Source organism: Budorcas taxicolor, chromosome 3, assembly GCF_023091745.1.
Source record: "Budorcas taxicolor isolate Tak-1 chromosome 3, Takin1.1, whole genome shotgun sequence".
NCBI lineage: Eukaryota > Metazoa > Chordata > Mammalia > Artiodactyla > Bovidae > Budorcas > Budorcas taxicolor.
In genome coordinates this window covers 21,076,545-21,099,944 of record NC_068912.1, presented here as the reverse complement: position 1 = coordinate 21,099,944, position 23,400 = coordinate 21,076,545, and the positions used below count along the sequence as shown (strand labels likewise).

At 47.7% G+C, this 23,400-nt stretch overlaps 2 protein-coding genes and 1 long non-coding RNA gene across 3 annotated transcripts; 2 read left to right on the top strand and 1 right to left on the bottom strand.

Annotated features, from left to right (window-relative positions):
- The first annotated feature begins 5,200 nt into the window (after window positions 1-5,200).
- On the top strand, window positions 5,201-8,341 carry LOC128045054 (uncharacterized). Its single transcript, XR_008199133.1, has 3 exons — window positions 5,201-5,325; window positions 6,496-6,585; window positions 7,935-8,341. It is a non-coding gene; the product is annotated as an uncharacterized LOC128045054 (long non-coding RNA).
- Window position 8,342: 1 nt separating this feature from the next.
- On the top strand, window positions 8,343-9,654 carry BOLA1 (bolA family member 1). Its single transcript, XM_052637509.1, has 2 exons — window positions 8,343-8,602; window positions 8,936-9,654. The coding sequence occupies exon 2, from the start codon at window positions 8,939-8,941 to the stop codon at window positions 9,344-9,346; it is 408 nt and encodes a 135-aa protein (XP_052493469.1). The 5' UTR covers window positions 8,343-8,602; window positions 8,936-8,938; the 3' UTR covers window positions 9,347-9,654.
- Window positions 9,655-13,965: 4,311 nt separating this feature from the next.
- Window positions 13,966-22,286, bottom strand: SV2A (synaptic vesicle glycoprotein 2A). The gene is made up of 12 exons (XM_052637356.1): window positions 21,665-22,286; window positions 19,975-20,155; window positions 19,030-19,181; window positions 18,784-18,917; window positions 18,152-18,241; window positions 17,818-17,928; window positions 17,563-17,651; window positions 16,743-16,907; window positions 16,395-16,528; window positions 15,338-15,544; window positions 14,576-14,735; window positions 13,966-14,149 (listed from the first exon to the last, which is right to left on the bottom strand). The coding sequence occupies exons 1-12, from the start codon at window positions 22,284-22,286 to the stop codon at window positions 13,966-13,968; spliced, it is 2,229 nt and encodes a 742-aa protein (XP_052493316.1).
- Window positions 22,287-23,400: the final 1,114 nt, after the last annotated feature.

The window sequence follows — 23,400 nt, the reverse complement described above, 5'->3', positions numbered from 1 at the left end:
TGCCTGCGGTGTGGCTTCGCCCCATCCCCACCCGTCTGTTCCTTAGACTCCGGTTTAATCGAGGGCATTTCCTTCTCAGAGGATCTTCCCGACCCAGAGATCGAATCCGGGTCTCCAGCATTGCAGGCAGGTGGATTCCTTACGGTCTGAGCCACCAGGGAAGCCCAGAATAGTATGTCATCCTCCTCTTGACCTCTAGGAGGCGTCCCAAACCGCCTTCAACTTGAAGGCGTCTTTCCCTTGGCATTCAAAATGTCGCCCTCCGTCTTTCCTCATTCTGCTGCTTTTCCGCCTGTCCGTGTTTAAATCCCAGTGTTAAGCTCGGCTCTGCCTCCCTATTCGCCCTTTACGCACACTTCATTCTTCACTCTTCCCGAAGTCGTACCCAATTCAGTGCTTTCATCTAGTATTTGCTGCAGAAGCTCAGGCCTGTATACCTGTTAACTGGATACTTCAACCTGTCTGTCCCTATAACTCGACCTATCCAAAAGCAAACTCATCCAGTCACCTGCCACCACCACCACCACCCCCACTCCCCCTCAACCACCACCTCCCCACCCCCCACCAGCTCCCTTCTCTTTGTTCTTTCCCTGAATTGCTCCAACAGTCTGCCCGGTACCTGAGCTAACATCTCCAGTTTCCTGCATCTTACAGCATATATTCATGAATATTCCTGAATATTCATTGGAGGGACTGATGTTGAAGCTGAAACTCTAATACTTTGGCCACCTGATGCGAAGAACTGACTCATTGGAAAAGACCCTGATGCTGGGAAAGGTTGAAGGCGGGAGGAGAAAGGGACTGCAGAGGATGAGATGGTTGGATGGTATCACCGACTCAATGGACATGAGTTTGAGTAAACTCCGGGAGCTGGTGATGGACAGGGAGGCCTGGCATGCTACAGTCCATGGGGTCGCGAAGAGTCGGACACGACTGAGCGACTTCACTTTCACTTTTCACTTTCATGCATTGGAGAAGGAAATGGCAACCCACTCTAGTATTCTTGCCTGGAGAATCCCAGGGACGAGGGCGCCTGGTGGGCTGCTGTCTATGGGGTCGATTTAGCAGGGGCAGCAGATTACTTTTAATACCTAATACAATGTAAATGTTATGTAAATAGTTGTAAATAAAATGTAAAACTATGTACATAGTTGCCAAGGCAGGGCAAATTCTAGTTTTGCTTTTTGAAACTTTCTGGATTTTTTTTTTTTTTTCAAATATCTTCCACCCACAGTTGGTTGAATCCTCAGATTCAGAACCCGTGGATACCGAAGGCCAACTGAAATTGTTTCACAAATAAGGAAACCAAGGCTCAGAGGAATTTAAGCACTTGCTGAAGGTCACACAGCCACTTACAAAGACATGATTAGAACCAAGGTCAGCCTCGCTCAAAGTCTGTGCTCTTCATCCCTCCAAGCCCATTGCTTCACTAAGGAGATTACGGGCTTTATGAAGTCATTGTGCCCAGCCTTGCTTCTTCCCTCTGTTACAGAGGGAGGGAGAGCTGGAGAAATAGTTATAGAAAAGAAGATGCTAATTCTCTAAGAGTATAGTTTTATTTGTTTATGAAAAAAAAATTTTATTAGCAGATGGGGAAACAGTGGAAACAGTGTCAGACTTTAATTTTGGGGGCTCCAAAATCACTGCAGATGGTGACTGCAGCCATGAAATTAAAAGATGCTTACTCCTTGGAAGGAAAGTTATGACCAACCTAGACAGCATATTGAAAAGCAGAGACATTACTTTGCCAACAAAGGTCCGTCTAGTCAAGGCTATGGTTTTTCCTGTGGTCATGTATGGATGTGAGAGTTGGACTGTGAAGAAAGCTGAGCGCCAAAGAATTGATGCTTTTGAACTGTGGTGTTGGAGAAGACTCTTGAGAGTCCCTTGGACTGCAAGGAGATCCAACCAGTCCATTCTAAAGGAGATTGGTCCTGGGATTTCTTTGGAAGGAATGATGCTAAAGCTGAAAGTCCAGTACTTTGGCCACCTCATGCGAAGAGTTGACTCATTGGAAAAGACTCTGCTGCTGGGAGGGATTGGGGGCAGGAGGAGAAGGGGACGACAGAGGATGAGATGGCTGGATGGCATCACCGACTAGATGGACATGAGTTTGGTGGCTCAGACAGTAAAGCATCTGCCAGTTCGATTCCTGGGTCGGGAGGATCCCCTGGAGAAGGAAATGGCAATCCACTCCAGCACTCATGCCTGGTAAATCCCATGGACGGAGGAGCCTGATAGGCTACAGTCCATGGGGTTGCAAACAGTCGGACATGACTGAGCAACTTCACTCACTCACTCACTCGAGTGAACTCCAGGAGTTGGTGATGGACAGGGAGGCCCGACGTGCTGCAATTTGTGGGGTTGCAAAGAGTCGGATACGACTGAGCGACTGAACTGAACTGAAGAGCCAGGTGGAAGGAATAAAGGACTCCTGATTTAAAGGTGACGAAGACATGGTCTCACCCTTGATGTGGTCACAGAAAGGAAGTGAGACCGAGGTCAAAGCACAGGACAGAGTGCTTCAAGTCTATCAGCAGGACATGAACAAAGAGATGTGGGTACACTGAGGCTATATATGTGGGAGTAGGGAGGCTTCATGAAAGAGGAGGTGATATCTCACGGAACCATGAGGAGGACTTTGTGGGTCAAGAGGAGACTGAAAGCATTCTAGCCAAAAGCAACTTTATGTGCAATGCAAGGAGCTGTGGTACAGCCTGGTTCATGTCATGAATGACGTGCAGCTCAGTATGGAGGGGGCTGAGGGTGGAGTTGGGGAAAAGTGGAAAGGAGTAAGGTTGGAATGATATATTGGAGCTCAAATGCACTAAATGTTTGATTAACTAGATTGCCTGGTTAGGAATTCAGTTGCTTTTGGTTAAAAATCCCAGAGCTGTTCAAGGGGATAAGATCCAGTCTATTTGTGAAGGTGTTTGGCTTTTACAAATGGCCTACTCTGTTACATATTTTAATGGCTCTAGTAAGAATGCTGGGAAAGGAACGCCAGGGAGCAATAGATAGTAATTGAGGCTGATGTAATTTGTAGGGTATTGGCCTATCTGGACTTATCTAATAAGGATTTATAGCTAGATGAAATCTAAAGTGTTAAATCTAATTCCACTCCTCTTACATGCTCTGTAGCTCTCTAACTCTCCAACTCTCCCTCCCTCTATAACAGGGAGGAAGCAAGGCTTGCTTCATGAAGCCCATCATTTAGTTAGTGAAGTAGTGTGCTTGGAGGGGTAAAGAGCACAGACTTTGAGTGAGGCAGACCTTGGTTCTAATCATGTTTTTGTAAGTGGCTGTGTGACCTTCAGCAGCAAGTGCTTAAATTCCTCTGAGCCTTGGTTTACTTATTCGTGAAACAATTATAGTTGGCCTTCGGTCAACAAACCACTCTCCAGATGCTAGCTATCAACAGTAGACTGTGGTAGCCAGAGTGATAGAAGATAAAATAGAAGTTCATCAATTGAAGAAAAATAATATACCCTACCATAACAGAGTTGTTAGAATAAATGAGAATTAAATATAAGGAGCCTAGTACACAGCTGGAACCTGAGAGTCCAAAATGCTGGCTTAGGAGGCAGAATAACTTAATGGTCAAGAGCTCAAATTCTGCAGCCTGACTCCTGAGTTTGCTTACTAGATCTATGACCGTAGACAAATTAATTAATTTATTATCTAACCTGTAAGGGTGTCTGCTTCCTCAAAATGGTAAACCGAGAGTAATAACAGTAGCTACTTCATGGACTTGTTGCAAGAATTAAGAGTTCATTTAGAATAGTACCTGTCACCAACAAAGCATCCTCCCACCATTCCCCCCCGCTGTCACTGGATTAGCAAATTACAAGGCACTCATCAAAAACAAGTGCTAAAGATTCCATCTCTTTAACATCATTCTAATTGTTTTACTTCTCTCTCTAGCTCATTTCTTGTCTTCACTCAGATTATATCTTTCACCAGACTACTGCTAAAGGCTCTTCTATTCTTCGCTTGCATTCTTTTCATTCCCCTAATATATTCACACACTAGCCAAAGTGATCTTCTAAAGAAAATCTTATTATTTTCTCTTTATACCTTTTCCCAGGTGATTTCACTCCCCTCCTTCCCACTTTCCCACCTTCCCCCCACCACGCATGATCTCATTTCATCTTCAACAACTCTTGCATCTCAGATGCCAAAATTAATAAACAAAATCTTAACAAGAAACAGAATATTACATAGACTCAAACATCTCCTACAATTACCAATGGAAAATAAAAATTTTACATTTTTTTTCTGAGAGATACCACGTTAATCAACTGATCAGAATTATCATTAACAATAGGACAAAGCGAATTATATGCCTCCTATATAGTTCAGTGAGAAGGATTCAATATCACTTCTGCAGTTTCCCTGCCAAAAGTGTATATCCTAAATCTGAATCAGAAAGAAACATTAGAGAAACCTAAGTTGAGGGATATTCAACAAAATAAATGGTCTGTGTGTGGGTGCTAAGTCACTTCAGTTGTGTCAGACTCTGCGATGCTATGGACTGTAGCCACCAGGCTCCTCTGTCCATGGAATTCTCCAGGCAAGAATACTGGAGTGGGTTGCCATGCCCTCCTCCAGGGGATTTTTCCCAGCCCAGGAATCAAACCCTGCATTTCCTGCATTGGCAGGTGGGTTCTTTACCACTAGCACCACCTGAAAAGCGCAGATGGTCTGTACTCCTCAAAAATGCCAAAGTCATGAAAGACAAAGACTAAGGAACTAGTCCAGATTAAATGGAGGCCATAGAGACATAACAACTGAATACAGCATGTGATCCTAGACTGGATCCTGGCCCAGTTTTTTTTTTTTTTTAATTCTATATAAAGGACATATGAGACAATGACAAATTTTCAGTAAAATCTGTAGTACTGTGTCAATGTTAATTTCCCAAATTTGACAATTATACTGTAGCTATGTGAGAAAAAAAAATTTTACTAAGAATGTATTAGCAAATATATATTAGAGCTCCTCAGAGAAACAGAACAAAAAAGATATATATGCAGAGAGTAATAGCAAACAAGTAAAAGAGAGAGAGAGATTTATTATAAGCAGTTGGCTCACATGATAATCGAGGCTGACAAGTCCCTAGATCTGCAGGGTGAGTCAGCAAGCTGGAAACCCAGGAGAGCTGATTGTGTAGTTACAGTTCAAGCCTGAAGGTCTGAGAACCAAGAGAAGCAGTTCTACAGTGCCAGTCAAAAGCGAACAGGCTGGAGACCCAGGAAGTGCCAGTGTTTCAGTTCAAGTCTGAAGATAGGTAAAAAGCCAATGTTCCAGTTCAAAGGCCATCAGGTAGGAAAGAACTCTTTTTCAGAGAGGGTTAGCCTTTTTGTTCTGTTCAGGTCTTTCCCTGATTGGATGAGACCCAGCCACAACAGGGAGGGCAATCGGGTTTACTCAGTCTACCAATTTAAATCTCATCCAAAACCATCCAGAATAACATTTGCCCAAATATCTGGGCCCCCTGTGGCCCAGTCAAGTTGACACTTAAAATTAACCATTGCAAGTAGTTAGAGGTAAATGGGCTCTATCTCTGAAGCTTACTCTCAGATGGTTCAGAAAAAATTAGATATGTGTAGATACATAAGAAATAAAGCAATCATGATAAAATGTTAATATTTGGATAATGTGGGTATCAGGGTGAGCAGTATACAGAATTATTTGTACTATTTGTAGTTATTTGTAATTTCTGTAGCTCTGAAAGCACTTAAGAAAAAGTTAAAAATAAAATGCATACACACACAGAACCATATATCCAATATGACATCTCTTCTTAGATATCCTAAAGACACTATGAACTCAAATCCAAAAAGAATTGGACACCTAGTCTCCCCCTTCCCCACCCTTCCAACCCTTCTTCCAAAATTCTGTATCTTAGGGAACAAATGCCATCCACCCTGATGCACAAAGCTGATAATTATCCTTCATACTTTCCCTCCCATAATTAGCCCATCACCACACGCTATGGGTTTTACCCTCCTAATGTATACCTTGTACCCACAATTTCTTTCCATCTCCACATCCACTACCACCATGATCCAAGACATCAACATTCTCACCTAGACTGCTCCACTAACCTCCAAACTGGTCTTCCTGCTTGTGCCATTACCTCCTTTACAGTTCTCACACTGAAGCCAAGGAACTTTGCAAAATACAGATTTAAAGATGAGGTGAAGTCGCTCAGTCATGTCCGACTCTTTGCGACCCCATGGACTGTGGCCCACCAGGCTCCTCTGTCCATGGGATTCTCCAGGCAAGAATACTGGAGTGGGTTGCCACTCCAGTATTTGAAGATTTAAAGATGGCTAAATGCAATGCATGATCCTTGATTGACTTTCAAAAAATAAAGGCACTAATGAGACAACTGGGGAAATTTGAATATCAACTGTATCAACTATTAGATAACAGTATTGAACAAATGTTAAATGTCTTAGGTGTGGTAATGGTATTGTGGTTATATAGGAAAATGTCCTTGTCTTAGAAGATATATGCTGAAGTATACAGCAGTGAAGTATAAACATTTTTCAACTGTCAAATGATTCAACAAAAATGGTAAGTTTTTATTTTTATTATGTATACACATATTCAAAGAGATTAAAAAGCAAATATGGAAAAATGTTAGTTAAAATAGATGAAGGATAAATGGGGTGTTCAATTGCAATTGCAACCTTGTAATTGACATTATGTTAAAAAAATTTTTTTAGTGTTATAAGGGTATTGTTCTATAAGAGAATATCCCTCTTATTAGGAGGAGATATGTATTACAGTACCTAGGGATGAAATGTCATGCTATCTGCAATTTATTTTCTGAAAAAGTATACAAATACATTTTTAAAGTATACAGGTATACATAAAGTACGTGTTCAGTCACTCAGCCATGTCCAACTCTTTGTTACCCTATGGACTGTAGACCACCAGGCTCCTCTGTCCACGGGATTATCCTGGTAAGAATACTGGAGTGGGTTGCCACTTCCTACTTCAGGGTAGCTTCCCCAGCCAGGGATCGACCCCCGAGTCTCTTGCATTTCCTTCATTAGCAGGTGGATTCTTTACCACTGGGCCACCGGGAAAGCCCCTATATATATATATATATATAACAAATGTAAAAAACAGTGAAAGGTAGAGGATGTTGTTTTGTATTATTCAATTTTTATGCACGTTTTAAAATTTTCAATACTGAAGTTGGGGAGAATACATATATGGAGAAATCTATAAAATATTAGGAAACACAGTAAAATACTGATTGAATTGATGAGTTATATATCTTTGGTAAAATCTCGGCCTGTTATATCCCTGCTGAAAACCTTCCCTAGCTTCCTACCTCTCCTAGGATAAAAACAAAACTGCCTAAAGACCCACAAAGCCCAGCATGATGCCTCTTCTCCCCACAGCCTAGGGCACTGGCTCACTCACTTCCCATCCCCATCATCTCTGCCCTGGGATCTCCAATCATAACTAACTACACTCAAGGAACCACTCCCCCAAAGTGTCTCCTCCTGGCCTTTGCACGTGCAGCTACCACACTTATGAGGGACTGAGAAAGGGGTTTTAGTGTCCCTTCTAAGCTGCTCCCCTGTTTTCTCTGTTCTCCTCAAGCTCGATGACATGCCTCCTTAGTATCCTGCTTAGTGCCATCACAGATCTTAGCATGCAGTATTGCAATGGTCTGATCACTTGTCCATCTTCTCCAGTGTTCTGTAAGCTGCCTGAGGACAGGGCCTGTCTTACCTCCCCAGTCTCCAGGACTGGTCTAGCGCACAATAATTATGTATTCGATAAAGGAAAGGGACTTCCATTTTCTTGTATATAAAAGTGTTGGGCTAGATCTACAAGATCTATTGGCAATAAAATGGATCAATCCCCATTGTTCAGGAATTCTCGTTTTCTTCGCAACTCCTCAGGTTCAGAACTTCCTACGACCCCCAAGAGGGGCTTCCCCGGCTACTCAGCGGTAAAAGAATCTGCCTGCGCTGCGATGCGTAAGACTCAGCATACCTGGATCTTCCCTATAGCTCAGATGGTAAATAATCTGCCTGCAATGTAGGAGACCTGGATTCGATTCCTGGGTCAGGAAGATCCTCTGGGGAAGGGAATGGCAATCCACTACAGTATTCTTGCTTGGAGAATCCCATGGATAGAGGAACCTGGCGAGCTACAGTTCATGGGGTCGCCAAGAGTGGGACACGACTGAGCGACAAACACTGCTACTGCTGCAGGAGACCTGGGTTCCATCCCTGGGAGGGGAAGATCCCCTGGAGAAGGGCAGAGCAACCCGCTCCAATAATTTAGCCTGGAGAATCCCATGGACAGAGGAACTTGGCGGGCTGCAGTCCTTAGGGACGAAGAGAGTCGAAAAGACACCACTCAAGTGACTGAGCATGCACGCACGCACGCACGACCTCGAGACAAACAGAGACTACAGTTCCCGTGAGCCCTCACCTGCCTGGTCTATCGCGTAGCGAGGACTCCATTTCCCAGAGTGCCTCTGGACGCGAGATCTGCATTCACCCGGCTTGTCAGGAGTTCCGTCCCAGAGGGGGAACTGCGGTTAGCCAAGCCTGAGTGCGAGGTAGAAAGGGTACAGTGTGGGGTTCAGGGAGGGGGCACAGGGACCGTGGCTCAACCAAAAGCTCGGAGTTGCACATACCCTACTCTTGGAACCTCCAGCTCATTCTTTGCGAATCCCCTTAGAAGCGCGGGCTCTCTCTGCTGCTCTCGGCGAAGGCCACAATCCCCCGACGTCACACAGAGGAAAGGGGCGGTGCCTCGCATCACACTGTCTGGTGTCTAGACGCGCTCCCAGGGTGGACGTTGGCCTGAGGCGGGGGCTGGGGTGGTTGAGACGCTGGTACCAAGAGCGAGGCCCTGACCCTCACTGCTCCCGTCTTTGTCTCTGCCGTAGCCGATGCTGAGTGGGCAGCTGGTCGTACGCCTGTTCTCCATGGCCAGCCGCATCTGTATGTCCCGGGGCAGCGCGGGATCAGGGGTCATCGGCCCCGTCGAGGCTGCCATTCGCACGAAGTTGGAGCAGGCCCTGAACCCCGACGTGCTGGAGCTGCGTAATGAGAGCGGCGGCCACGCGGTCCCACCGGGCAGTGAGACCCATTTCCGCGTGGCGGTGGTGAGCTCTCGCTTTGAGGGACTGAGCCCCCTACAAAGGCATAGGCTGGTCCATGCGGCGCTGTCAGAAGAGCTGGCTGGGCCAGTCCACGCCCTGGCCATACAGGCGCGGACCCCTGCCCAATGGAAGGAGAACCCTCAACTGGACACAAGCCCCCCCTGCCTAGGTGGGAGCAAGAAAAGTCGAAACTAACCCTGGACCTGGAGAGAGGGAGGACCAGGATTCAAGCGGGTTTCGTGAGAATAAACTACTGGGGCTTTCTTGCATTTAATACAGTCGTATTTGTTAGAAACGAGTAATGTAATATGCCCATTTAACCGGCATATGCGTATTCTCAGGAGAGAGTAATTCATTTCACATTAAGGTTAACCTAAGGAGAGGGGACAATCCCTACTATTCAGGAAAAGCTGCCCAGTTGTTTCATTTTAAATTGTGACTAAGGAATCGCCAGACTTGATATAAGTTACTGGTAATCCTGTACATTAAAAGATAAATTATCATATGAGGTGAATTGCAGTGGTGTTAATGGCCTGCTGTCAGTGCTACAAATGTTCTTCGGAAAAGAAAGATACTTGAAGCCTAAGCATAGTCAGAAAGTGCTTCGTTAAGCCAGATAAGAGAGGAAAGTTGCTGCCAACAGGGGAAAGAGCCCAAGCAAGGGCAAAGAAACTGGACTGGGCAGAGTTATTGGACAAAACAGCAATTACGGTTGCATTTGAACTTCAAACTTGGGGGATGTTTGGCTTGCTAACAACCTGTCCATTTCCAAAAGGATTTGCATTTCTCATGAGGAAAAAAAATCTTTAAAAAAACAAACGCTAAAGCAGTGAAAAGATTAGAACCTAGGAAATGAATATAGAAGATGGAGAAAACTTTACATAGCCCTTTTTCTTATGAGCCTTCCAAACGTTGTCATAATTCTGAGGGGAAAAAGTAATGTCTAGATAAGCAATTTTCTGATGATCTCTGTGTGGAGATTGAACTTAGTAAAGAAAAGGCTTGGTTAACATTTATCCACCATTTCCAGCTAAAGAATTTAGACTGCATCTGGTTGGGCAGTAGGGAGTCATCATTGAAGAGTTTTGAGAAAAGGATGGCAAAGAACATTTTGGGGCAGTGATGTTAGTGGGTTGTCATAGGGAATTGGAGGCATGGAGAGTAACCAGTGGTGAAGGCAGAACTTTGGCCGAGAGGTAAGCTGTTGAAATGGAAAGGAAGGAGTTGATCTGAGAGCTATCATTTTTAAGTCAAGATTTGATTAGAACTGAAATGGACTACAGTGAGAAGGGAATCAATGGTAACCCTCAGGCAGGGTTTTTAGATTTCTTCACAGATAAGAATTCCCAAGGGAGCTTGTTTAAAATATGGATTCTAGGTCACCTCTTTTCCAAAAAGAGGATTCTGAATCCACAAATCAAGAATGGAATCTGGAATCTATATTTTAAAAAAACACACACAAAAGCATTTCGAGTGAAGTTGGTTCTGTTCTCAAGAAATGTCACTCCCAAGTTTTTATTTGTTTTCATTTGTGGAGTTTTTAGATTTTTTTAATTTCTTTTTGTAAATATTATTTTATTATGGCAAAAACTTCATATGAGATCTACCTTCTTAACGTGTTTAAGTGTATGATACATTATCACTGACTACAAGTACAATGTCATACAGCAGATCTCTAGAGTTTAATCATCTTGCTTAGCTGAAACTTAAGGCCTGTTGATTGATAATTCCCTACTTCCCTCTCCCCGCCACCCTTCCCTGCCCCTAGCAGCCAACATCCCACTGATTCTATTCAGCTATTATAGATAATTCTGTAAGTAGAATCGAGCATATTTATCTTTCTGTGGCTGGCTTATTTCACTTAGCATAACGTCCTCATGATTTATCGCAGCGGAATTTCCTTTAAGGCTGGCGAGTATTCCATTGTATGTATATATTAATTTTTCCTTATCCAGGCATTTGTCAATGAACGTTCAGGTTGTTTCCACATCTTAGCTATTGTGATAATGCTGCAATGAACATGAGAATGCTAACACTTCTCCAGGATCCTGATTTCAGTTCTTTTGGGTAAATACCCAGAAGTGGGATTGCTGGATCATATGGTAGTTCTATTTTTAATTTTGAGAAACTTCCATATTTTCCAGAGTGGTTGTACCATTTTGTATTCCCACCAACAGTGTGCAGGGGTTCCAATATCTCCCCATCTTCATCAATACTTTATATAATATATATATATATTATTTGGGGGCTTCCCTGGTGGCTCAGAGGGTAAAGCATCTGCCTGCAATCCCGGAGACCTGGGTTTGATCCCTGGGTCGGGAAGATCCCCTGGAGAAGGAAGTGGCAACCCACTCCAGTACTTTTGCCTGGAAAATTCCATGGACGGAGAAGCCTGGTAGGCTACAGTCCATGTGGTCGCAAAGAGTCAGACACAACTGAGCAACTTAACTCACTATATATTTTATATATTTTTTATATATTTATAAAATATATATATTATATATATATATATAAAATATCTATCCTGACAGGTATGAGGTGGTATTTCATTAAGGTTTTGATTGCACTTCCCTGATGATTAGTGACATTGAGCATTTTTTATATACATATATATTACTGGCCACCTGATGTGAAAAGCTGACTCACTGGAAAAGACCCTGTTGCTGGGAAAGATGGAGGGCAGGAGAAGAGGGCAACAGAGAATGAGAGGGTTGGATGGCATCAACTCAATGGACATGAGTTTGAGCAAACTGGGCGATAATGAAGGACGCCTGGCATGCTGCACTGCGCGGGGTTGCAAAGAAATCAGACACGACTGAACAGTACCTATTGGTCATCTTATGTGTTTGGAAAAATGGCTACTCAAGTCTTTAGCCCATTTTTTGCTATTAAGTTGTAGGACATTACCCCAAGTTTTCAAAACTAGGAGACTATGAGGGCCCTCTATCTATAAAAGTGGGAAGGTCAGCATAGAGGCCAACTCAGGAAGTAAATGCATCATGTCACTCTGGCCTTCAGTTTGGAGAAAGGAGTTGTTTTTCCAGCTCACCATCTTCTGCCTCAGGAGGCAGAACAAAGTTGGATGTAGGTAGAGGCGAAGAAGCAGACATAGCCATTTTAGGTTTTAAGGATTTGTTTCCTTTTTATTTTTCATCAGTATTTTTCATTTAATTTTTTTACATCAACAGAGTTGGATTTAGGGTTCCCCAGGAGAGTAAGGGGAGATGGATGGGTCCCTCCAGGGAGGTGCAGGGGAGAGGGCTGCGTCCAGCAAGTGAAGGGTGAAGAGAGAGGGCGCACACTCATACACTGGGCACTGGAGAAGGCAGTTCTTTGAGCACAGACATCAGAGAGTTAAACAGTCACCACCTGGTTCACTTTTACAAAATGGGAGTGACCATAGGGTAGGGGCACCAGACGCAGCAGGAGGAGGCTGAATTTGGATTTTCTTTTTTTGTTTTCACTTTTTCCTTTTAACTTTTTAACATTTACAAACAGCTAAAAACTACAACACATCACAGCTACAGTGTTGGGGGTGGAGGACGGGGGCACCCAAGAAAGCAACCACATGGGGCGGGGGCGGGGGGCAGGGGCAGCTTAACCTACATGGGCTATCCTGTGGAGAGGGTGAGATGGGGAAACTGAGGCTTCTGGTCCCTGCATTAGGGGGTCCCTGGCTTACTGCTGAAACTCTTCCCACTTTGCAGGAGTTGCTGGGAAAGGCCGGTGCCTGCCCCGCCCCAGCGCCTTGTGCTTTGGATCTGCTGGTTTGACCACATACTGGTTTCTTCCCCTCCCCTGCTGCTCTGCCTGTGGGGACAGTCAAGGTGGGAGGGCAGCTGTGCTCTTCCTATCTGTGCTGTGTAGTGGGGAGAGCCTCTCACTCCAGAGGAGGCCTGTGCTTCTTGAGAGACGGGGAGGAGATGAACCTTGTCAGGTGCCCTTGGCTGTCCCTAGACTGTGAGACTCTTCTCCCAGCCTGCCGAGGCTCCTGCCACCCAGGCCAGGCTCAGAAACAAGATTAGGGGAGGTACTGTGGGGGTCAGGTACTTGTGTGTGTGTCCACTGAAATTACCCTTGGCTTGTATTTTAGGACAGTATAATGACACCCCCACCCCATAGCATACACACACACACATACATAAGTGTACACAAGCATTCACACATACACAGTCCTGCTGAGCTGCCTCAGAACTTAATATATAAATAAATAAGAATCAGAAAGCTAATTTCAAAAAATTCAGGCTTCTTGTAGCCCAAATTGAGGGGGAACTGGAGGCCAGGGGGCTGAGGTTTATTGCTACTTCCCCAGCATCCAACAAGAGGCATGAGAGGGCACTCTAGGCCCTTCCAACTCTAAGTTCTTTTGGTCCATGGTCTACATCAAGCCCTAGCCCTTGGCATAACCACCTGCTTGTGGTTTTGCCAGAGCCCAGGCAGAGGGAATAAGGGGGAAGGCAGGAAGCCTGTTCTAAAGCCCCAGGAGCTGGGAAGAGCAAGGGCCTCTCACTAACACTGGGGGAGAAGGGTGGGGCCAAGCCTTCTCTTGTGCAAAGTCAGGGGTGGTAGGAGGTGGGAAATAGAGCTGCACCCCAAATCTGGGATGGAGGAGCCTTCCCTGTAGTCCCTGCCCACGGGGTCTCACACATGCACACACATACATACACACACACACTCACGCATACATGGCTAAGACACTAAACAGGAGGCGGGGAACGAGGGCTCTGGCAGCCAGGATAGCAGGGCAGGGAACGGGAAGAGGAAATTGTTGGTCTCACAGTGTGCCTGCCACCCGCAAAGCCCCAGAGATTCCCTCACTGCAGCACCTGCCCCCGAGTCTCGGGCAGCTTCAGGGCCAGAGAACTCCCGAGGGCAAGGGCAGCAGAGGCAAAGAGGATGGGGGCAGCCTTGGTGATTCCCACAAATGACGTGAAGATGCTGATCCCCAGCACAGCTGCCAGCTTACACAGGGCATTCAGGAAGCCGAAGGCTGTGGTCCTGTTCAGGAGTCCCCCAGCGCAGCAAACAGGATGGAGGGGCCGGAGAGGGAGACAAAGGAAGGGTCATGGGAGGATTTGTGGGGGAAGAGGGGCAGGTGGAGAGGGCCGGCAGTGTCCAAGAGGGAGAGAAAGAATGGAGCAGTTAGAGAGGAGGGGTGCACACCAGGGAATACAGATAAATTGGGCGGCAAGGGGGAAGGGACACCAAAAAATTAGGTTAATAGTTAAGACTTCAAGGAGTGAATATAAAAGCTACTAGCTTAAAAAAAAAATGCTACCAGCTTTTAGAAGAGAAACTCAAGGGGAATATGTACCCTTTTACCCCTGAAGATGCCTTTCCCCATCAGCCCCCTTCTTCACCCCATTTCTGTCCTGCCCTCTGAGCCCTAAACCTGCTGCCCTGCCCCTACCACACGCCTGTTACCTCTTGTCCGAGGGGTAGAGTTCAACAGTCAGCACGTCCAGCGCGTTCCAGGATGCGATGCTGACCCCCCCAAAAAGGCAGAGCAGAGCGATCATGGCAGACTCACTGTTCCCAAAAGACAGGAAGAAGCAGGAGACACAGGACATCACGCTGGAGCCAGCTGGAGCCAGGGAGGAAGAAAGCAGTGTGAGCGTGGCCATGATGAAAGCCACCCACAGCCCACTCTGTCCCTTCTACCAGGATGAGACACTTTCTTTGCCAGGGTACCCAAAAGGAAGTCTTCTCCCTCATCTCCAACCTCACTTACATAGTCTTTTTATTAACAGTATCAGTACCAACCATTCCTTGGTGCAAGCTATGCACCAGACAGTTGGATGGTTTACACACATTGCTAATAAGTCAGCCTCCTAAGAGGTACTGTCATCACTGCCATGTTGCAGATGAGACAGCTGGCTTCACAGAGGTGAGTAACTTACCTAAGAAGGCAGTGGAGCTGAGATTCAAAACCCATGACCCCAAAGCCTATATCCTAGACTTGCTATTCTGCCCACCTCCTATCCCCAGAGGAGCTTCCTCACCAGACCCCACCTGGTCATGCAGCCCCCACCTCCCCCCACTCCCTCCAACCAGAAGACATAAGAGACAGACCCTTCTCTGGCTAAGCTTTCCACAGACTAAGGTTAGAAGCCCAGTGACGGCCATGCCCTCCCCCCGGCCTCCTAGTCAGTTCTGACACACCACCACCCAGCCTCTCCCTCTTACCAAGCATTCGGAGCCTGCCAATCTTGTCCATGAGCAGAGCAGACACAATGTTCCCAGGAAGAACAGCCAGTGTCCCCAAGAAGCTGACAAAATACACCATGTAGGCGCCTTCACCCGTCCCCGTCACGTCCAGGGGGCAGCCCTCCTTGTTGTGCAGGAATGTGCTATTCACCAGACGGCTGTTCACAAACTTGTACTCAAACAGGTCTGGGGGCGAAGGCCAAGACAGGCAGACAATCATGGCACATGTGAGAGGGAGGCTGCTATTGCTTATGCTCAGGGCTCTGCCTTTGAGGGGTTTAGCAGGCGGGGCTCTCAGAATCAGTCAGGACACTATGGTAAAACATCAGATAACATCACGGTAGGAGCTAGGATCCTTTTATGTCATAAAGTGACCATAGTTTACCAAATGAAACAATGCACTTGGCTGTTTCTATGTTTTCTCCTAATGATGTCTACTACTTTCTTATTCATTCTTTTTGTCTGCTCTAGCTAACTATAAGCAGTAGCAGAGCCAGAAGTTTAGGACAAATTACTGAGCAAATATTAAAAAGTATCCTATCCATTTTTTTTTTCCCTGCAAGATAGGAAAACTCAGCACTCCATTCAGAGGTGGGAAACCTCAGTCTAGCTCACAAAACCAGCATTTCATGTGCATTTAGTTTGAGAATCCCTGTTAAAGAAAAGGATTAAGGCCCTGACTCCCTTTTCTCCACCAAATATCCCTTTTATTGTTTTTTTCCCCAAGGCTGCTCTTTTGAATGATTTTGCCCTCTTCAAAAGTGCATTAATATCACAATATTGAGTTGCTTCAATTCTAGCCAAAAGCAAACAAACGATATTTTTGTCAGACGTTCTACTTAACTACAGAAAAATGATCAATTACCATTAGATTGTTGTAATTGCTGGTAGTAACTAACAGACCCCCCTATCACCTCCAAGGCTCTGAAGAGCTCAGCTTGAGAACCCTGAGTTAGAGAATGAAGAAGGTTCCCATTCTCCAGCTCAGGGTCCACCCAATCCTTTGGTCTGTCAGCCTCTAGCCATCCCACCTTACCAGTGTTATAGAACACGGTGTTGATGAACGTGCAGTTGCGGAAAAATGTGTTGCTGGATGTGACATCCTCAAAATAACACTCCTCAAACAGGGAGTCCTCAAAGGACACTGACTTCAGACGTAGCCCAATGAACCTGTAAAGCCAGGATGATGAAAGCCACCTTCCCCTCATTCTTATACCCTCCTCCAACACTCATGAAGTAACAGTGAAGTAAGACAGGAAGCTGCAGGATTGAGAAGAACCACGGGTCTTTGCCCCCAAACACCTAGTCTCTGAACCCCCAGACTCACAAAAAAGGCAAAGGGTAGGAGGGATGGAAGGGGTGAAGCTCAAAGATCCCCACATACTTGTCATTGAAGTACTGTCCCCCTCGGTGGATCTGATTCTCCAAGGTGAAGTTAAAAGTTACATGCTCCACACGTTCCCCAGGAAACACTTTGGTGCGGGCTGCATAGTCCACCGCTTGGAGATGGCGGATCATGTCGGGAAACCAGACAGTCAGGCCATAGTAGCTGAAGCGTCAAGGGCAATGGAATCAGGGCTCATGGATTAGAACCACACAGTCCAGAAGGAGAAAGAAACAGAGGAGTCAGCCCATGTTAGGACCGTGCTCACCTCCCCAGCCTCATCTCATCTCATCTTTCACCAACTGCTGTGGTTCTGAGGGACTTCAGGTTCTTCTAACCCTCCTGCCTATTACTTCTTACCTCCCAGGCATTTGCTCTACCTCCTATTTAAAACAGTCTCCCCATCCCACCCTCAGCCTAACTCCTATTCATCCTTTAGGACTTACATCCCCTCTCCAGCCTACCAGCAATCTGGGCTGGGAAGCCTGTTCCCAGTGCACATCCCCCACCATGGCACTCCTCATTACAGCTAGTTTGTCTAGCTCCTAGACCAAGATGTAAACTCCATGAGGACTGAGACCACATCCATTCCATCCCAGCAGAGTACCTGGCACAGAATAGAAGCTTAATACTGTTCTGCCTATAATATAAGTTTGTTGGATTAAGGAATGAGGTAGAGGAGCCGGGTGGACTATCAGAGGGGATCCAAACAGCACCTTCCCTCATTATTCATCCCCTTCATTTCCATTTTCTCCACCTCTCTCCCAACCCACAGACCATCACATCCAGCACTTCCGACCAAGCCCACCCAGCTCCTCACCTGAATGACATGGTGAACCACACACCCATCATCATCAGAGTGATGCGGCGGTATTCTGGACCAAAACAAGAGAGGAAATTCCCCCAGACCTAGGCAGAATAGGACAGTCATACAGCGGCTGCCAGCCAATAGTTCTAGCACCTCCAGATCCCAGGTTTTCTGCCCTACCAGCTCCCTCCAGTTCACAATCACCCCCACGCCCAAGCTCCAGCCCTGCCCTCCTCTCCACCTCTCCACCATCCCCGCCCCCATTACCTGCCCTCCCAGGCTCAAGGCCCGGACCCCCCAGCGCTGGTACCAAGCCCCCGTGTCGGACTGGATCTCAATCAACTCATCCTCCTGATGAATTGTCTTAATGTGGGTTACCTGGGGTCAAAATAAGGAGTGAGCAGTCACTTAGTCTGTACTTTCCAGCCCTTCCAAGTACCCCAGTTTCTCCTGTGGTAGCAGAGTGGGAAATGGGAGGGAGACGTGATACCCTGAGAGATCCCACTGAGATCTCAGTGCGGCCTAGGAAGGTGGGGGTGAGAAGTCCAGGGAGGGGCCAGGTGTGGGCACTCGGAGGACTGAGGGGAGGACTGTGGCTTACCGAGAAGACTCGCTCAGGATGCCCCTTGGCTCGCATGTTGGTGTCATGGACCTGCTTCAGTACCATCCAGGCCTCATCATGCTTCCCATTCTAGAGCCACGGAAACAATCCCCACATCTGGGTCAGCCCCTCCCTGACCCGGGGCTACAGATCCCCCCTCTCTCAACCTGACCTAGAGGCACAACCACCAACCACTCCCAAAGAGCCCAAGGGGGAGCACAGAAAGAGGTAACCAGGCTTGGGCAAGAGTCAGGATCCCTCGGCACAATGGAGAGAGAAACTGAAAAGGAGGGAAATGAAGGTGATGGGCGAGTATGTAGTCAGAGCAGGAGCATCCTCACCCTGCTGGGTCAGGATAAAGTAGGGGGAGGGTGGGCTGTAGGAGGGCCAGGGTCAGGACCCCTGTCTGCAAAACCCTAAGCCACCCATGGTGAAGCAGGTCCTCTGGTTTTAACACCCACGGAACTCCTCTGGAAATACATTCTAAGACAAAGGAAGTAAGATCAAGGCCCCCCAGACCTTGGACCCTGGGAAAGGAAGGCTGCCACGTGGCCCAGACCCAGCCCATGGTGGGGGTTGGACTGCAGGAGCCCCTGCTGCCCTCCCCCGAGCCCAGCCCCAGCCCCATTCACCTCCAGGAAGAAACGGGGGCTTTCAGGCTGTGTGGTCAGAGCCCCAATGGCAAACACAGAAGGGAAAGCGCAGACGAGGACAAAGACCCTCCAGCTGTGGAACTGGTAAGCAGACCCCATCTGAAAGCTCCACCCTGGCAAGGACAGAGTCACAGCGTCAGCAGAGAGGCCAGAGACTGTAGGGTCCTACCATAGGGAGCACAGGAGAGGAGAGAGTCTCGGGTACGTGTTCTGGGGGCTGCTCACCGTAGTGAGGGATGATGGCCCAGGCCATAGCAGCTGCGTACACTCCACCGATCATCCAAAACATGCAGAGCCAGCTCAGATGCTCCCCACGTTTCTCCTGTGCCAGAAACTCCGAGAAATAGGAGAAGACGATGGGGATGGACCCTCCGATCCTGGGGGGCAGTGCAAGAATTCAGCGTTGGAAAATGGCTATATTCCTGATCCCATACCCTAGCGCTCTGGATTCCCAAGTCCCTTTCATCTTCTGAACCTTTTAAAGAGAAACTTCTTCTCATCACCATGCCCTATAAGCTCCCTCACCACCAGCCATCAGGCACCCATCCTTGGGACCCTAGGAGACAGGCAGGCAGGTCTCAGGGGATGGGAAGGAACAAACGTTGAATCTTGAAGATGACTACAGAGTTGGAAGGGAGAGCCGATACTCACAGAAAAGAGGAGAAATCCCCAAAGGGAGAAGAGCAAGAGGAATCTGAGGAAGCAGGCCAGAAGAGAGCTGGCAGGCAATGCGGAGGGGACATGCAGGTGGCAGAGGAAGTGTAGTAGTTGGGTGGCTCAGGGCTGCAGAGTTCTGGCAGGTGTGGGTATGAACAAGGTTTGTTGTTGAATGCAGGAAATATTTATGCTCTGAGAAAGGGATAACCACAGATAACCAACCAGGAGTGAAGTTGAGCCCCACTGGGTCTCTTGAGGGAACCAGGCTCAGAATGGGACTAAAAGGTAGGGTGGAGGACTCGGGAGTGAACCAGATATGGAATGGCAGTCTGGACAGACAGTAGACAGGTCCTGGACAGGGAGAAACTGGCCTGAAGGGAGAGGATTTCATTCATTCAGCTCACACATATTTGAGGTATAGCTGGTGTGCCTGGCACTATGCAGGGCCCTAGAAGTATAACAGCAACCAAGGTGCAGCCCTGCCTCCCAGGGGCTCACAAGGGAAACACTCACCCGACCCCAGAAAGGAGACGGCAGAAAAGGAAAGTGCCATAACCCTGGACGAAAGATGAGAAAAAGGCGAAGACACTGTTGACTGAGAGTGAGATGAGCAGACACTGTCTTCGACCCAGCCGATCAGCCAGCCCTCCCCAGAGGAAGGCTCCCACCATCATGCCCAGGTAGACAATGAGGCCTGAAGGAGGAGAACAGAGGCAGAGGGGGTATGAGCAGACACACTAAGGTTCTCCCACTCGCCAGACATTTAAATGAGCTGAAACTGCAGCAGCATGGACAGAAGATCTGAAGGACTTGTAGGAGCTAAGTCTACCCAGAGATGAGATCAAGTGAGAGAGGATGCATTACATGAGCCAAGATGGAGGGTCAAAGGCAGAGATGGAGACATGAGCCAGCCCTAGACTTCTCCTTTCTTTCCCTCTCATTCCTTCCTGCTCGCTCTCACTCTCTTGCTGTCTCTCACACACACACACACACACACACACACACATACACAATACCCCCATCTCTAGCTTGCCTGGAATGAGAAATGGATCTGCCTACATTCCCAGACCTTCCCAGGATCCCCTCTAGCCTCTCTAACTTGATGCCCTCCAAGCGGCAGGAGGTGTCTCTCATGTTCCCTGGGAAAGAGGCTCCATTCCTTCAATCCTCCCAGGAAATCACACACACACAAAAGTGAAAGTGAAAATCGCTCAGTTGTGTCCAACTCTTTGTGACCCCATGGACTGTAGCCCACAGGCTCTTCTGTCCCTGGAATTTTCCAGGAAAGAATACCAGAGTGGGTTGCCATTTCCTTCTCCAGGGTAACTTCCCAACCCAGGGATCAAACCCGTTTCCTGCATTACAGGCAGATTCTTTAGAGCCACCATGGAAGCCCACATATAAATCCATTTTTTATTCCTTCCAGTTCCAATACTTCCCCAGTTTTGGTCCCAAAACTCCCCTGTTCCCTTCTTCCTTCATAAAATCAGAGTTGGAATTGGTCTTTAAAGTTATCTACTCCAAACTCTGCATTTTACCCAGGCCCAAGTCCAGCCCAAGGGAGAAGGAAACTGCCCAGGATCTCGTGGCAACTTGGTGACAGAGCAAGACCTGATCCCTTCTGAGGGATCCCCTTCTAGGGGATTTCCTCCCTTGGGATCTCCATCAGGAAGGGCCATTAAAGACCACTCGCTGGCCCCTGAACATTCCCAATGCTAACTGAGAGCAAGTGTGACCAGCTTCTCTGGCTGGATTCTTCCCAGCCCCTCACCACCCCAAACTGACTCTCCGCATTTAAATCAAGGAGTTTGGATACTGCCTTCTTGTTCCCCCCAAAAGGGGAAATAATCAGGGTAACAAGAGGAAAGGCTTTGAAGAAACATTAAATGGGGGGTCCATCCCACCACAGCAGTCTCCTACAGAACTAAGCAGACCACCCCACAACTACAAGCCCAAGCCCCAGCCCATGTGCCTTTTCTCTTGCACAGGCAACCTCTCACCCTGACCCAGCCTCTAGAGGAGGGTGTCAGGGCTGGGGGAATGGAGGTGGAGAGCATGACAGAGGAGCTCTGAGCTCTCCTGGGGATATCTTGGGACCAGGATCCTCAGGAATGCAGTGGTAAGGTCAGGAGCAGTTCTCAGGCACAGAGAACTGTTTTCCAGAATTTGGGGCGGGATGGGGCTGGAGCGAAACATATCTTACCCAGCATGCCTTTGTTGGAGTCAGACAGGCACATGTCTTTCTCAGCACTGGGCAGCACGAAGCCCACCACGAAGACCTCAACGCCATCGGCCATCAGTGCCAGACCAAGTACGAAATAGAGTGTCCACTGGAAGCGGCCGTGGCCGCACTCCCGTAGGATGGCTTCATACTGCTGGGCTAGTTCTTCCCGTTCTTTCCGCCGCTGTGCTTCTCCCCGCACCCCCGGGGGACCCTCCCCATCACCCAAGCCCCCCCTCACTCCAGCCAGGGGCGCCCCATCTGCCATCCGCTCGCCTTTGCCCCCAGACTCTGCCCGGGGGATGCCCTGATATTCCCCCTCGTAGATCTCATCATCCTCGTCGTGGCCCTCGGTAGCATCGCTAGATGCGCCGCCTTCCTCCTCATCCTGGGCCCCTTCCCCGCGGTAATAGCCATCAGCAGGGGCGGGGAAGTCGTCATCATCGTCCTCCTCCTCAAAGCGGGAGTAGGATCTCCGGGAATATTCGTCCTGGACTCTGTCCAGGCCCTTCACCACCTTCTTGGCTGCATGCTTCTTGACTTCCTTGGCAATGTCTTTGGCCCCACGGATGAAAGCTGCCCGGTCTCTGAAGCCCTCTTCCATGATGGGGCTTGGGGACTACTTCACCGAATCTTCCCCCCTTCCTTATTCTGATTTTGCACAAGGGCTCTTGGAGTCAGAAAGACCGCTTCCTGGAGTTAATTAGATGAAGTGTGTTTGAGTAATTCTGGGCACAGAATAGAATATAGGATCTGGCCAGTGAGTGTCTAGGAGGGGAAGGGAGGGAAGAACTTTGGCCCACACCCAGTTCAGTTGGGTGCATTGGGAAGGAAGAAGGGGAGAGGGGGGACCGGAAGGGGAGGGGGAGCCAGGTTGGGGAGGCTAAGCTGGGGAGCCAGGATAACTCAGAAAAGGCTGCTACTTCTCTTCCAGGAGCCTCTGGAGATCTAGAAAAAGATAAGAGGGAGAAAAAAGGAGGTTGTGAGGCCTAAGACACTGAAGAAGGCCAATAAAGCGCTCCTGCCGACCCAGAGCCCCACCTGGGCCTTGTGTTACAGAGATGGCCTGCTGGCCTCAAACCCGACTCAGGAAAAAAGGATGACTTTCTGGGCCTGCTATGGGCCATTCAGTATACGTCCCTTACTTTGACCCTGGAGACTAGACCCATGGGATTTGCTCCAAAGTCACGATCACCTACCCAGAGCCCATCTCCTGTCCCTGGCCCCACTTCAAGAACAGACCCTTTGCTTTACCACCCACCTGCCAAGGATAAAACAGGAAACAGAGAAACCAAAACTCCCTTCTCTAGTCTGGTCTGGGTTTCTTACTGGGAGCAGAGCTTGGGGGGAACGTATAGAAGGACAACTGAATCCTTCAACTTGTTGCCTTCAGACCACTGATGGCATCTGAAGATGGGGCTTTACGGTCCTTCCTCAGGTTCCATGTTTGTAGGCTTCACAAGAGTCTTCTCCCAACATAGCTCAGTGGGTGAAAGCTCAGCTTCCAGAATCAGACAGACTTAGATTTGACTTCCTGCTTCAACAGCTTAGTAAGTGAGCATGAGCATGTCTCTGATCCTCAAAGCCTTAGTTCCCTCTCATTAAAGAGGGGGAAGTAAGGATTAAATGACATAATGAGTATAAGCTCTTTACCATAGTGCCTGGCACATAACAACTGATGAATAAATATTAGTTATTACTCTTTGTGGTGATAGTAA